At 38.3% G+C, this 16598-nt stretch overlaps 2 protein-coding genes and 1 long non-coding RNA gene across 4 annotated transcripts in view; all 3 read left to right on the top strand.

Moving 5' to 3' along the window:
* The first annotated feature begins 4220 nt into the window (after positions 1-4220).
* On the top strand, positions 4221-10650 carry LOC146969059 (uncharacterized). Of its 2 annotated transcripts, XM_085758900.1 has the most exons (6): positions 4221-4305; positions 6184-6238; positions 8492-8782; positions 9037-9291; positions 9443-9582; positions 10090-10650. In XM_085758900.1, the coding sequence occupies exons 2-6, from the start codon at positions 6193-6195 to the stop codon at positions 10516-10518; spliced, it is 1161 nt and encodes a 386-aa protein (XP_085615026.1). In that variant the 5' UTR covers positions 4221-4305; positions 6184-6192; the 3' UTR covers positions 10519-10650. The 2 variants fall into 2 exon arrangements, with proteins under 2 accessions (XP_085615026.1, XP_085615025.1); XM_085758899.1 differs by lacking the exons at positions 4221-4305; positions 6184-6238 and adding an exon at positions 7207-7475.
* Positions 10651-13862: 3212 nt separating this feature from the next.
* LOC146969058 (uncharacterized) lies at positions 13863-15296 on the top strand. Its single transcript, XR_015034311.1, has 3 exons — positions 13863-14005; positions 14874-14909; positions 15070-15296. It is a non-coding gene; the product is annotated as an uncharacterized LOC146969058 (long non-coding RNA).
* A 450-nt stretch (positions 15297-15746) lies between these two features.
* LOC146969051 (Fc receptor-like protein 5) overlaps positions 15747-16598 on the top strand; it is a 101043-nt gene continuing 100191 nt past the window's right edge. The window contains exons 1-2 of the mRNA XM_085760172.1: positions 15747-16012; positions 16102-16371. Of these exons, the coding sequence (XP_085616298.1) occupies positions 15751-16012; positions 16102-16371 (532 nt within the window). The 5' untranslated portion in view covers positions 15747-15750. The remainder of the gene's footprint in view (positions 16013-16101; positions 16372-16598) is intronic.

Raw genomic sequence — 16598 nt, 5'->3', positions numbered from 1 at the left:
GTACAATTGTGAAAGTGTCTATCTGCGGCTCGCTAAAAGCACACGTATATATACGTGTGTTGCACTTAATCTTAAGAAAATAAACACTGACAAATATATATTATCACTTACTAGCTAGTTATGTTTATGTTATGAAAGCTTGACTGTAAGTTCAACATTAAAGTATGTATCCCACAAACCCATTGTAACATTATCACCAACATCTTTTGGCTGTCTACGGCAATACCCAGGGGACACATTACCTCCAATAACAAAACACAACAAACACATTAAAGTTTGTTAACTGTAAAACAAGATAAAGTCTACAATTAGACGGTACCATGCAAACATCAGTATGATAACATGCTGAGGGTGGCAATGCTAACATACTTATGTTAAACAGGTTTGCATTTGGGAATTATTGCAAAAAGACTGTAGCACGAGAAATAGTTGTGCCACATTAAATGTATGGGGTTCACTAAAGCTGTTATAATTTATCCTGAGGGGGACATGTCTAGGAAATGTTGAAATATTTCACTCAAAAACACACATTATGACCTCATGATGGCGCTACAGTAAGAGCCATCGGTCATCAGCTCATAGAAATATGGGGCGCCCCCAGTAAGCCAATACAGAGAATCCCTCAACCACGTTTGTGTCGCCGTGTGTACAAGGGGTTACGAAACCTGGTGTTTTTGCCCTGGTGGGAGCGGTACTGGGTCCGGGTTAGGGGAAGGACTGTTTAGACAGATGACCGAGTCTGCATTCTGAGTGAGGCCTGTTGACGCAGGTGTGTGCTTGTTTGAGCGCATATGTCTTCTTGTGTTACGAGGGTTGTGTGTCGATGATTGGAAAGTACATTCTGCAAAGGTTTTAGAAGATACAGAAATCATATATGAGCATCAGTGACAAGGTTTCAAACCTGTGGCACCTTTGACTTTGTGAGTGTGTGTAAAAAAAACCTCTAATATGAGCCCTATGTGTGAGTGTTTGTGTGTATGTGTATGTGTGTGATCAAGTCAAGCATTTTTGGAATCCATCTGGAAGTAGGGAGTTTCATGTTTTGGAAATTTCAGGATGTTTGTGTGCATATTTCCGATGCTGCTTTGTATTGAGAGTGAGATAAATAGTTATAATGTATCAAAACCATATGATTTGCTTTGGAAGATGATGTTTTTGGTTTGTTGTTAAAGCAGAAGTAAGCGATCCGGTCGTTTTGGCTAACTTCTTGTCAGCCGATGGAGTTAGCGGTCCTCGTCCCTACGTCACCACATTCATGCGCATCCCTTGGCTGCACACACAGAGAGTACCGCCCCTTTATGCCGTTCTCTCTCCTCATTGGATAAAGGTTGTAGGATACAAGGAAAGTTTTCTCCTCGGCTTACAGCAGAGCAGAGTGACTGACAGACCCGTGTTTCGGCCCAAACACTCTATGTTAGTGATTGCTGTCGGAAGATATAACTATTTAAGACTTATATTAACACAAATATTCCACTTACTTCTGCTTTAATGGGGTGAAACACAACAAGTCTCTAATTGTCTGTCTTCTGTCCTGCAGGTGGTGGCTGGACAGACCCGGACCTGGCTGACTTTGAGCTGCTGGTGATCATGAGCGCCACAGTTGAACCGACCTCAGCGACCTGCCAGGTTCGAACGTCCTACCTACCAGACGAAATCCTCTGGGGCTATGAGTTCCCCCCCGTAGTTTCCCTTTCGCCCTCTGGAAAATATGTAGCTGATTTCGCCTTCTTCGACAAAGTGGCCAAAACCAAAACGCCTCCCCTCTTCAAGTCTCTGCCGCCTAGCCCGCCATCACAGGCGTCCCGTTACCACGGCAGCAAGGAGGACGGGACAGACCCGGAGAAGATGAAACTGGAGGAGAGCTACAGGGGGGAGGAAAAGGGCCGAGAGAGGGGGCGCGTCAGAGATAGCAGCCCATTGAGTGTGCGTATTAGCAATGTTTAGATGGGGAACACATGAGGAGGTTAGAGAAAATTGATATGAAACTGACATGAAAAGCAAAGAGAGGAAAAAAGAACTAGGCTGCTGTATGGAAGTCACACTCTGCCCACGCACATGGGGCCCATGACATGAAGGTAAACACCTGGGTGTAGTGAAACATACCCACAAACCTCACACAAACACAACGTGGAAACAGTGCTGATGAAACCGAAAGCTTGTAGAGAAGACAATGAGGATGGAGCTGCCACCAGCAATGAAGGGAATAAGTTACAAATGAAACATGTACAAATGTACAGCAAAACATCAAGTCATCTATAGAGACATTTTCTAAACCTATATTCATTGTCTTTTGTCTGGAGGAAGGACTTTACTGAAACTGGAAGGTAGTCAAACCTGCAAAAATCAGGTCATGTTTTTATGACTCTGCCTGCAAAGTTAGAAGAACTTTAGATTAGATATTTGTATTTTTATTGAATACACGTTAATATTCTACCTACAGATTTTTACATCTATATGTATATATATAATAAGAAGAATTTATGACACATAAAAGATAAAGTGACTTCATAAAATGATTTCTGCAGCGAGGTGAATGTCTGGGGTGGATGTTAATCACTGAATCAAAGTACTGTTTCTTTCTTTTTTTAATTAATAAAATACCTGTGAAAGGTGGCGAAAATACTGGAACCATATTATTTTTTTAACGAAAGATTTTTTTTAAAGGAATGTATCATATTTCATGTAGTTTTTTCTAACAACACCAGTACCTGTTACATCTGAAAATATTGTGAATGTCCTGCTATTATTGGGATGAACATGTTCAGTAATGTTACTAAAAGCACTTTAACTTCAAAGAAAAGTGGCATTTTACACAAGGGAAATAACTGAACTAATTTTCTTAATGCACTGTCTTAAAGAATTAAACCTTGTGGTTACGTCTGTGAATGTGTGTGTGTGCTTGCGTCGCGTGTGTGTGTGTCTGTCTGTGTGTCTACGCTTGAAAAAGTGTAATTGAATGTGATAATACTGTTTGTGTGAACCTTGTGAAATGTTTTAAATCTTATGTACAGTATGTGTTTCAATGTACCTCGGTACAGTTATGTGTAAAAATATTTCCCCACATTCCTGATTTCTTTATGTACTGAGATTTGATACACAACTCTACATTTCCAATATAACATATTAATTGTTTTTGTGCACAATATCAAATCTATATAGCACACTGTCTTTATACTGCTGTTATTTCTTATTCCATATTGTGGTTGTGAACATTTTTAAGGATTCTGCTAATATGTATTTAATCACCTGCCTTTTTATTATTAGATAACTGCATATATTTAGAATCAAAATTATTTTTCTGTTATTACTGTACATAGAAATGGAGACCTAAGTGAAATCATCTGGAGTGAATTAGCTAAAACATTGTTTTTGAGAGAATGGACCATCTGATAATTTAAACAACAGGAAGAGGGAAAATCTGATTAATTTTAAAATCAAAAATATTGTATCCTCTCATGTTCGTATCTCAAGGATTATATGCCCTAAACTGTAAGATTATGTGCCACTATTTAGATTAAAAAAAAAAAAAATCATCTGCTGTTCCATACAATGCCAATGAAAAACACAATAACTGAAAAAGTTCAGCATATTGTGCTTGTTTATACTGTATCGCCTATACTGTATATTGTATATGGCCCACTCTGAATACTGGAAGCTCGTTGTTCTGACTGCTAATATACTTTTTAAGTGCCTTCTTTAATAAATTTTTCATTTACAATGTCTGTAGCCTGTGTCTATGAGGTGTGGTATGAAGTTCATGCATGTTTCACTTGTCAGTCACTATAACTGCTTGATTTCTTTATTTCCGTGGCTAAAATTCAAAGACACATTCAAACTATATAAATAAATAATAAAAGCCTAAATAAGTAAATGTCATTGAAATGTGTGTAGTGAAATTAGTAAAAACAGATAAAAAATGTGAGAAATAAAAAGTGTTTAATGTTAAAAGAGTTGTAAAAGAGCTTAAAAGGTTGAGAATTTGAGTTAAGCTAAAACAAAAAGTCTCAAAGACAAGACAGGAGGTGGCGTTACCAACCTAACTTTATATTATCATTATAATAAGTCAACCTTATTTTCTTTTCTCTAATTGGAGCCTCCCAAAACCAACAGCCAATCCAATCCCGCCGCCAGGTAAAGGGGGCGGGGCTCCGCTCGGTGTCGCGTTGGAGGGAAAAAAGAAAGAAAGTTATTTATAACCTAAACCTTCGTCATCAAAGAAGCCGCAAACATTGTACGTTAGCCAAAAAGTTTGTAACCGACCACTAGTTCTCCTGTTACTCGGACTTTTGTGGGCCACAAGTAATTGTAAGTTGGTTTAAGGTTGTTGTTTACTGCGTGACAGTGTAAAGGAAAGCTAATTATGTTGCTAATTGAGGGTATCCACCTACATTAGCATAATTGCGATTAGCTTCGCTGTCATACTTAGCTTTGTATTTTTGTATGGACACGAGATGTTATTATCTTTCTATCAAATAGCACGTTATGGACTTGTTGCTGAACTTTTTTCCCTCATTGTAAGAGGAAGGGAGAGAGCTTTAGAGAACTGTGAGTGGGCTACCAACCATAGCATGCCATGTTTGCTTAGTGTTTACATGAATGAGCTGTTTACTGTGTAAGGCCTCTTGACTGGGTGTGTGAGCATGGGCCCAAAGATACATTGTTGTTTAAAGCAGATATCAGTGGAATGTTTTTGTTAATATAAGTCCTAAATAGTCCTATTTTCCGTCAGCAATCACTTACATGAAGTATTTCAGCCTAAACACGAGTCTCTCCGTCACTCTGCTCTGCTGTAACCCGAGGAGAAAATTTTCCTTGTGGGATACAAGTGTTATCCAATGAGGGGAGAGAACGGCATGAAGGGCTGTGTGTGCAGCCAAGGGATGCGCGTGAATGTGGTGACGTAGCACGAGGACCAATTGATGCCTGACAAGGGCGGGGGCTGCTAACTCATGGTGCGTTCAAGGAAACTCGTACTTTGTGTTTTTCCTTCCTGTGAAGTCATACCAGTTCGATCTGGTACGAGTTCACGGGTCGGAAGTTACGAGTGGCCGTTATAGGGAACTTTCACAGACAACAGGACGGTAAAAACACGAGCTACGGGTTACCTGGAACGCTACCAAGTCGTAGTTGTGACTTGAAGCTGTAACTTACGGTTTCAAAAGCCTGCCTTGAACACAGCATTAGCCGAAACGGCCGTGCCGCTGTTATCTGCTTTAATGGTGTAAAGACGCTTCAAATTTGTAACCTTTGGAGCCCAGTTACATACTTCAGATGACTTGAAGGTACCAAGAGGAGTTTAGATGATTTCTATAAACCATTTTAGTTTTGTAACCTTGAGTGATGCTGTGGTGTTGCACCCGGGCAGTTAAAAAACACAATTTGGTTATTGCATTTAAACTTTACACTTGGTGTGTCATAGTTCATTATAGGTAGGTCATGTTTTGAAACGAGAGAGAAAGAGAGGTATTTGACAGAGCATTTAGGGCTCCACTTTTAGGGCCGCACACAATAAATTGACTTGCAAATTGAATATTCACATTTCCTTTTCATTCATGATCCTCACACACATTGGCCTGCCACCTGTGATGACAGATTACTGTTTGAGGTGTCTGTTCCACATTTTACCAGTGTAAAAGGAAAAAAAACCCCCTGCAAATTTCCTGATTGCACGCAAGTAAATGAAACATATTGGGGAAAATGCCCTCAGTTAGGGGCAGTCTGGAGCTCTGCCATTTCCTTGGCCTTGCCATGGAGCTCTCCTACACAGAGCAGAGTGATAAAATATGATGTAGCTACAGTTAACCCGGGGGAGAAGTGTAAATGAACAAGATTATAAATCAAAATGAGTAGGACTGTGAAGACAGGGATGTGGTTAAAACATAGCTGACAGGTAGGGCAACTTGTTTTCATCTTTGTGTGAGTCTCTATGGTTATGTTTCTCTCTCCTCCTCTGCTTTCTGTTTCGCTGTGTGTAACTTTGTCCATTCCCACACAGTGTGGAGCAGATGAGTTACAAGTTAATTAATCAAATTAAGTGCAGTAAAAGTGTTTCAGATCACATTAAAACTTAACAATGAAGAAGACATCAATTACAAAATTCACAAGGCAGCAAACAGCTTGCAAAAATCTAAATCATACTAAATGTACTGTAATAATGTACTACTGATTTTCCCCTTTCCCCAGGTAAAAAGTATGGAAGTTTCCATGACTTCAAAATCCCCTCTGATATCATCAGCAGGTAAGTGTTGACTCATAATCAAATCAATCAAAATAAACTTTAATGTCCCCGGAGGGAAAATTGTCATGGACACATACTCACACACACAACCAACAGAGATCACTTACAGACAGTACGACCAAGTTCCTGGTTAACACAAGTAATAAATAATTATAGTAAAAAATAATTATTGCACTTTCTCCTATAGCCTATTGCATCTTGCCTCTCAGTATTGCACAGTCTCTGGGTCTAAATTGCACCTTTGTATGTGTGGACTCCACCATCAGCATCAATTTAAAGGTGCCGAAGGATTAGTGTATATATCTATTAAAAAAAAAAAAGAGAGATTTATATAACAATTAAAATGATGGATATAATACAGCAACACCCTTAAACATCATTTACAGTACACAATAATGACCAAAAAAAATTAGAAGGAACACCTGAACCTCAGGTGACTGCTAGTGTTTAGCAGATTTGTTAAGCAGAGCAATAGATGAAGGCAGGAATGAATGTTTATAGCGATTAGTTCTGTAACTGCTCGCTCTAATGCCGTACACTAATCCAGTCACAGTCTTTTTATATTTTGACTTACTGTGTACTGAGATTATGGCATTTAGGTAGTACTTTCCAATATTTATTTCTTCTTGCATGAGAATCACAGTCAAAAACCTACCAAACTGACATACTTGCACTAAAAAAATGAAAAAAGAGGCAAAATCTCAGATTCTGAGATTTACTGACTGATGTATTTGTATGCTATGTTCTTCAAACTACAACGACCCAATCAATTTCTGTGCTGACCATTTAATTGTAACATCTAAATAATAGTCATTGAAGTAATGCATTGCAGCATTCTGGTTTGAACATCATAGAGAAGATAGTTATGGGTACGTAGGCTAGGCAAGGTAAGGGTGGATACCAAATGTTTAGATGTAACTACTGCGAAAAATATAATCTTGTCACTCAAATGAGGCTAATGGGTGCATTCATGTGTATGTTGTAGGGTGTTGCAACGTGGGCTGTATTCAAATTAATTTAAACAAATTATGGTGTGGCTCTTACTGATTGGAACTTGTGTACATCTGTACTCTGCGCTATTTCCTGAACTTTGAAAGACGAAACACCTGCTACATGCACCATCAAACCCACACTGAGCTGTTTCCTGTTCAGCAAGTTCACAAGTTGACACTGTGTGCAATGCCAACATTACATGGATTTAAAATGTTTTTTCTTCTGAGCGTCTGGATTCTTGCAGGTAAGAGAAATACAATTTATACTTTGTTCTAGTTGAATATCAGTCAGTTATTTGTTTTTGTAAATGTTCACAATTTGAAGAAACTGGTCGTAACGCTATGTTAAAAGCACTGATGGCTTATTTTTGGTATGTAGTTCTTTTTTTAGTTAGTAATTTTGAAAGTATTTGGGGGGGCTTTTTACTGTACCATTAAAGGGATAGTTCAGCTTTTTTGAAGTGGGGTTGTATTATGGCCATTAAGTATTATATCTGCGGTAGAAAGGTCTCTGCTCCCTGAGAGAAACACTGGCGCATCACACTGCACCAAGACATAGGCAGTACACTTGTGAATAAGGGGCAGTTAATCAAGTATTTTCGCCGCCTTCGAGATGTCCCGTCTCAAAATAATACGCCAGTTCAAGAGTATGATCTAAAGTAAAAATTTACAATACATCAGCTGGTCAGAAAAAAGTTAGTTTATCTGGAACTAACAAACTCACTTGGTAGTCCGCCACACAGGCTCCGCGACGCGCTGTATCACTCCGCCTATCAGCTGTTTGGATCAGCGGTGTGTGGAAGAGGCGCAGTGATACAGCGCAGGGAGGAACAGAAACCTTTCTACTGCAGATATTATACTTAATGGCCACTTCTACTTCATACAACCCCACTTCAAAAATGAGGAGACATGAAGGTGAGGGGAAATGAATGACATGCAACAAAAGGCCAATGGGGGAATCGAACTAGGGCTGCTGCAGTGAGGACTATGGCCTCTGTACCGTATAAGGAGCGCCTGTGCAACATTATTAAGTTGTTCAGGGTCCATTAGAAATGTGAATTAATTTCTTGTGCTGATTTTGCATGTGTTCTAAGATCCATTTTGTTACATTTGCTAACATGCACGTGTATGTAATGTAGCATTTATGTTTTACTGATGTTTGTCAACAGATGTTTAATTTTACAACCAGGCCTATCACACTTAACTCAATACATCTTAAACTTGGGTCAGTGTTGAAAGATATTGTCTTCTTTCTTATCAGGAGTAATGGCAGAGGAAAGGATTTCAACACATTACCAACTGAAAAATGGCTCGCTGTGTCTACATGCCAGACACCCACCGCCATATATGAGGGATTCATGGACCTTCGGTGGGAAATTTATTGCTGGTGCTGGTGACATCAACCCCAACTACACAGAGAAGGTGGATTACAATCATACCAGCCTCTCCTTGTGTCTAAAAGAGCTGACTGATGCAGACGCTGGCATCTATGAACTTAGATTTGACTCTAACTATAATGCTAAAGAGGAAAAACACAAAGTCATTGTTCAAGGTGGGTTTAGTCTTTTTTCAAGACTGTTTGGATCTGCTTTGTCTCTTTACTATCACCCTGTCATATGCAAAATACCTTTTTTTCCTTCTCACTTCATCTACAAAACTGAAAAATGCTTGTGTGGATGCTGCACATAACTTTGGAGACAGTTATTTCACATCCTACTAATGTTACAGTTGCAACTAGTAGCCAGCAGAGGGAGTCATAACATTTTCTAATGCCCTATTATTTATTTTCTTGGCTGGATGCTGCAGATGTTGTTCCTCGACCTGTCATCACAATGTCGGTGGTCCACTCCAACCGTTCTGCTGGATTCTGCAAAATCAAAGTCAACTGCTCCATCTGGGATGACTGGGTGTTGGCTGACTGTGATGAACAGAATTGTATAAGCTCTCAGGAGTCGTTCAATAAAGTCAACATCAGCATCTTGTCTGACAACAGAACTGTTGTCTGCAGTGGCAACAACCACCTTAGCACAAATAATGTCACTGAAAGCATGGCAACAACATGTAAGTATTATATATATTTTATGTAACGCTAATATAGTTTGTGTTATACCACTCACTTGGTTGTACTGAAATCCTCAGACACATAGGTGAAAAATGGGTGTTGTGCCGATAACGTGTTATGTTATTAACATGCTTTTTTTTGTCTTTCCAGGTTTCAGTAAATCTAAGCCTGAACAAAAAGAGGAATCACAACCACCCTATTTAATTTTAATAGTAATTGCAGTGTGTTTGTTTCTCTGTGCATTTTTGATTTTTATGGCTCAGAAAGCGTCTTCAGAATGTTGTCATCAGGTAAGCTGCATCTATTAAGCAATATTGGTATTTGTCCTTAACTCATTGAATATAAAATCTAAACTAAGATGATGACAGGATGCTGTACTGTTTCTTAATCGTCAATTTTACAAAGAGATGAAATTATGTTTTACTTTTCTGCTTGGTAATCATTTTTCATTGTCTCATATTGCTGGTCAACTGTCCATTCTGTTAGATTAAAATGTACGGTTAAGAATTGACCTGTTAAAGGAAAAAAAAAAAAAAAAAGCCTATATTTTTTCATTCTTTTTCATAAGAAAAGTTTTATTTCCCCAATATGTACAGACCTGGTATAATAATCTAGGTCTCATGTGTAGGTTGATTTTTTTTTTCAACTTAACATACTGGTATATAACAAACTAGCTGTTCATACATTTAGATGGTAATTAAAAGAAAACGTCAGTTGATTCTTCCAACAAGCGCTGTACAGAAACCCTCCTATCACTTTCCGTTAATTAATGATCATATTGTATTGCTTATTTTCAGGAACAGGCCTCTAATGCTCGGTTAATACCAAGTCAGTCAATTGAGGTACACTCACAACCTGAGCCTCGAGCCTCCACCTCTTCTTCCAGTGAAGCTGAGGTCACGTATGAGAACGTGGATGCCTCACAGCCCAGGCAGACCAGCAGTCCAAGAGAGGAAATGGGGTCCATGCCAAATGACAAAGTAGATACCGTCTACAGTATTTTACAGGCACCGAACGTGGTGGCTCCTCCTTGTGGCAAGAGTGACGGCAGTAGAAATATAAAAGGGCACGATACAAATCAAGAGGCATCGACTTCCCAGGCAGTCATTGTCAATGAGACAGAGTGCCCCGCACAAATTGACACAGTGTACAGTGTGCTGCAGAAGCCAACAAATGTGAAGTCACAGCACCACCAGCAGGTCACACAAGAAATTCAGGAGAGGTGAACATAAGAGGAAGAGACTTGTATTATGCACATTCATAATATATTCTTTTTAAAACAGGAGGATACATTTTAAAGGTGCTGTTATTTGTATAAAGATGTATTTGTGTAAATATTACATGTATTTTTCTCAAAATATATATATTTTTTTCTGCTGTGTTCGTTGCAAGATTGATTTAGTAACCTGTGACTAAAACTTCAGATATTGTAACGTGATTAAAGTGGAAGCATTTTTTCTTACCTGAAATATTTGCAGGCAATGTAAATCAACATAAAGCCTGATCAGGAAAAAAAGGTGGAAAATATGGTATTTTAAGAGAGCTTTAAAAGTTTTAGACATGTGCTCGAAGTGGTGAACCAGAGCTCAACTGGGTCATAGGATTCTTAAATTGGTCACTCTTTCTTTTAAAATCCCATTAGGACTTTGTCATCAACCAGTAGAGTAACACATGCTTATGCAGATCACACTTTGTTTGAGATTTTCCTCATCAGTTACCACAAGGGGGTGGTAAATTTCCTTAACTGATCCAACTTTGGATGGGGCTCAACATCATGTTGTGAGCCACATTTTCGGAAATACTCAATTTAAAATTAAGTAAAGATAAAGTATGCTTTGCCCATGCTGGCCAAGTGAGATGCAGTATAAATTGACTGAATACTAGTAGCAGGCCATTGGCAGGCAATGTGAAATCAGAGAGGAAGTAAATCTTTATGCAGTGTCAAAATTAGCATTTACACAAGAAGAATCGATACAGAGATGGATACGATTTTTTAAATTTTTTTTAACTTAAGCAACTATGTGATTTCATCTAGGCCTGAGTTGGAAAATGTATCGAAAATAATTAATTATAATTAGATTAATCACTATTTTTGGCCATTTGAGTTTTATTTACAGTGACAGTGCAACAAAGTGAAATAAATCAGCAATTGAATCAGGATGGCTGAAACTGGACATCTTATGGCTATTCTTTTTTGATTGCAGCGAAAAAAAATTCTGATCCTATGCTAATGAAGTTATAAACTAATGATAAGCATATGGTGGTGGTGTGTTAGAGTATCTGTTTACTGTGTCAACTTCTTGTGTCCTTGCTCACTGGAGTGATGTCCGTGATGTTTTTTCATCACAATTAGACTGCTATGCTGAAAAGTCTGGGGGTGAGATGTTTCCTGTTTATATTTTAGATTGATAACACTTCAAAATTATACCTGACTTCACCCTTAAACTTTGTCATAGTTTTGATATTTAAAAAGATGTTTGTCAGTTTGCATGTGTTGTGATGAAAAAATCACAACACATGTAATGAAAAATATGTCTTATTCATAGTCCAATGTTTTCATTTCATTTCAAACCTTTATTTATTCAGGGAAGCCAATTGAGAGCAGGCTCTCTTTTTCAATGACACCCTGATTACAAAGATAAGACACAACAGCACCACCGACCAACCAAACAAGCAAACAATGCGATATTGAATGATATTGCGTTGCGTTGATCAAATCCCACCCACACCATTGCACCCAACAGCCCTCCCTCTCTCCCTCTCTCCCTCTTCCTGTCCTGTCACTCTTTCACTGTCCTTGAAAAAAAGATTGTGATTGTAATTTATTGACATTTAACTAAATTAACCCTTGTGTAACCGTTGGGAAACATGACAAAAGCACAAAACCTTTCTGTGACTGTTTTAGTGAAGAGTATTATGTGCTGTTCACTCAGCTACAGTCCAGTCTGTACCATCTCTTTACTGAAAACAAGTTGCCACCATTTTTACTTGAAGTTGCTGCACAACAAAGGAGGAAATGGCCTTAAGTTTAGCTTGAGATGTCAATCAAGTGACATATTTCACACCTAGCCCACCACATTTACCAGAGGGCAGTGGGTAGAGTTCAAGAACACAGTAGGAACGTTTGTGACAAATATCCTCACGCTCAATCTTTGCTTGTTGTTTTTCCATGATATTTCAGATATTAACCAGTAGCTTCTTTATTACTAAAAACATTAAACAATTTCAAACACAGTACTCAAATTGCTACATTATCGGTGTGTCTGCATAGACCTCTACCACATGATAATCCTTTATTGTACTGTAAATGAGACTACTTCTTCTTACTAACACATTAACTCTGAGAACATGGTGATGAAACTGCATAGCTCTTTCTATCACAGCAACACATCTGGATGTGTGAAGAGGAACTTATTCTTTCTCACATACTAAAAAGCAGTCAGTCTGCTTGTTTCTCCTCAGGCCCTAGTTACTAAGGTGTAAAGTTGTTTGAAGATAACCAAATATATTAATGTTTCAAACTGCATTAATTCTAACTACATCGATTCATTGGTGATTTCTAGTACACAAATATCAGACCTGCACATTTTAATTGACCATATATGACATAATTGAATAATCTTGCCATAGGTAACATCAGTATTTGGATGCATTCAGTCAGCTGGTTCTCAAAGTTGCATGGCTAGTGTGCAACTGTATGGATCCACACTGCAACTGTCAAAAATACTTAATATGAGGAATAACTGTCTTATCTGACTTTAAAATGAACCATACAGTAGTTTTACTTGCTGAAGGGAAGGTATTGCTGCCTTTATTGTGCCCCCCTCCTCCTCCTACACACAGACACACACCAGATGAAACAGCCTAGGAAGCTTTTTAACCACAAGACCACCAGGAAGCGTTGGCCTGTGAGTTTTAGCAGACGGTTCAGGGGTCGTGGTAACTGTGGTTGAATGTCAGTAAAAATGTTTTCACACAGATGCTCTACAGAAAAACAATTGAATTATTATATTTACTAATTGTAGAGCAAGCTAGTTGCTAACGTAGAATAGAACTGATCTTTACTATGTATGCTGGAAAAAATATAAGATGTGTTTACATATAGTTCTGTTCAGAGACTGTATGTTTTTCATAAGTTGAGTCGTGCAGTCAGTGTCCATTTTCTTTCCACCTTTAGCAGAGAAGATTCACAAATACTAAACTGATGTTATGAGCTGATTTTCATCATGGTGCTGCACTGTGATTTAATGGACTTTTTGACACAATCCTGCTTCTTGAGTGAAATATCATGTTTATTTGAGCATTACACTGACACATAGACACACTTTGTGATAGCCTATTGGAATAGCATTGCACCTCAAATTAGATTTTAATGTGTGGAGATGCACCATCAATTGCGGGTTCAAAAAACACATGCTTTGTGCTGTGGTTACATGACAACGTGTGCTGTGGTCAAAGCCATGAAGTTGTCTGAGCTGTGTGTAAAACGGAAGGAAGAACAGAGAGGCTAAACTCAGAGAAGTTGAGACGAATTCTGATCTCATTTTTGTATGAGATGTAACTTCTTCTTTATCGTCCTTCTCTCTTTCTCTTTTTGCGGCCTTATTATTTATGCAAAGTGGAAACGTTTCCCAGAAGCAGAGAGCAGAGCGAGGGTGTCGGTGCTGGATGTGAAGATGGGCCACACTTTGCTCTGTGTGCTGTCATCACTCTGTAAGTACATCAGTCATGATATAATTCCTGTTTTTTTCAGATTCAGGATTTTAGGGCGCACTGCTGTCATGCATGCGCGCTTGTGTGTGTGTGTGAATACCAGTAATGGAGAAAGAGCGCTATGCGGAGATGAATGTATGGAAAGATATTGCGTTGTTAGAGCCAAAAGCTGAAAAATCTATTCGTGGCGGCCGTCACAAATAAATCAATGTATGGGAAACACTTTTAAATTAACAGAGCAGCCTGATGAACAAGTGGACAAAGATAAACAGTCCTGCATGGAGATTTAAAAACAAAGAGTCATTAAGTTTAATTTTTTACACATGAAGTAATTTTCTCACCTTGAGGTGTGGCTTGTTGTGCTGACTGACACAGTGTCTGTTTGAGCTCAGTTGTCAAAATCATAGAACAGAATATAAATGCTTCACATACGTATTGATATGGTATTAATCAGCCCTAACATCCTGTATGAAAATGTGTGTTTTGTTAACTTAGTATTTCACAGTATTTCAGTCTATTAAAATGTCTAAATAGATGTGTGGTTTGGAGTCAGTGTGTTGTGCTTTGTGTTTACTTGATAAACCTGCATGTGGATACAAACAGACTAAATTGGGTAAAATCAGATTAATGTGAGTTATATATATATATATATATAGTCTGATGCAATGTTAACATAATTTGTTTTATTTCACATGATCTGAGTTTTATGTTTCCTGAAATGTACTCTGGCTTTCAAAATCATCACGTTTTTGAGCATGAGTTGCTACATTTCAAACTGAATATTTCCAAACTGAATGAAATCTGAGTTATTTGCTCTGCATTGTTAACTGGTTATTTCCGCTTTTTTGACTAATGTCCACTATTTTAGTGCTGACGACCCTCTCATACACTGGACATGCTGAAGGTAAATTCTCACCTGCATCATTTATGCACTTTTTTATTGCCCTTCATCGTTTCAGTCTATGTATCCACACTCACTGGATCAATAGATTGTGACTAGAACTGTGTGATATGTTGTGTTTCTTACTGTGTGCTGTTGTATGAATGTTTGTGTTGTTTTCTAGATGTTGTGTTGACCCTTGAGCCCAACTGGTCCACCTTCTTCACCGGAGAGTCTGTCACCTTCATATGTGACGTGAAAGAAGGAAAAGAAACTGACTGGCAATACAGAATCGATAAGGACAATCAGGGATATTTTCCGTACCGTTCCAATAAACGTTTCATATTACCTCTCCAGACAGGGTACAGTGGTAGATACCAGTGCTTTGCTTACCACAGGCGAACATATGAAGTAAAGAGGAGTAACAGTGTCACTTTGAGTGTATCAGGTAAGTCATCAATGTTGTTTTATCTTGTCTCAATTTACCATGATCATTAGCATTTAAATTATAAATGAAGTTGTATTTTTAATCATATACTGTAAACACCTTTAGAGTACAATGAAACTTTATACATCAACCAGGGCTACTGTATTTTTTCCTACTACATTCATGATAGAGAATATGCTTTTTAAGGATCAGCAGTCGGTGTCATCTAGTGAATTACTGCATTATTTGTTACCAAATATCAACTATAGTGGGTAAAATAATCGTAAATAAAATATAAAAAAGAGGAGAGAAGTACAGAAAAGATGGAGACGTGATGACAGGGCTGATGTGGAAGTGGTTTATTTACAGATGATGTAATGTGCTGTTTATTCATTGAATAATTAACATGGTTTTGTTTCTTATATGGTAGATAAACCCATGGCCACACTGCTAGCAGGTGAAACAACCATACCAGTAGGTGGCAGCGTTACTCTGACCTGCTCTGTGGACAAACCTGCTGAATGGAGATATTACTGGTACAGAAGAACCTCAGACTATTATGAAGACCTGAGCAGGAGAGATGGTGATCAGAGCAGAGAGATCAGAGTCTCACAAGGAGGAATCTACTGGTGCAAAGGAGGTCGAGGAAATCCAGTCGTCTACACTCATGGAAGTTATGAAGTCACCATTGAGATAACTTGTGAGTTTGATGATTGTATTTTAATGTTACTAAAATGAAATGTGTTCTTAATTATAGTTTTAATGCTTTTCTATTTCTGGTGTGAACAGTTTCCAACAGAGTCACATTGACTTCACAACCGAGCTGGAGTCAGATGTTCAGTGGAGAGACGATGACACTCACATGTGATATCGAGGGAGGTGGAGACACTGAGTGGCGGTATGAATGGACAACACCCAGGTCAACCACACATGAGACAGATGTTAATTACTGGAGAACCAGTGATCTCTACAGTGGGGAGTACAAGTGTAGAGGTAAAAACAGAAGAGACTCGTACTCTTCGACACAGTGGAGTGACGGCATCACAAAGACAGTGTCACGTAAGTCATTTATTTGTTCAGCGCTTCTCTATCTGCAGGGAGGAATAGAAATATTGTAGTTTCCATGCAACTGCACTGTCATACTGTACCAAATAAAATTATATTCTAAGGAAAGTTTATTAAGATTTAATTTAAACAATAATAACATTATCAGTGAAGTCAGTGATAGCCATCTACAAATATAAAGAGGATTCTGACAGAGGTGGGTAGAGTAGCCAAAATGTTAT

Source organism: Trachurus japonicus, chromosome 18, assembly GCF_045865225.1.
Source record: "Trachurus japonicus isolate A0001 chromosome 18, Traja_1.0".
NCBI lineage: Eukaryota > Metazoa > Chordata > Actinopteri > Carangiformes > Carangidae > Trachurus > Trachurus japonicus.
The sequence above is the reverse complement of the archived record's forward strand: the minus strand, read 5'-3'. Positions and strand labels throughout refer to the sequence as shown.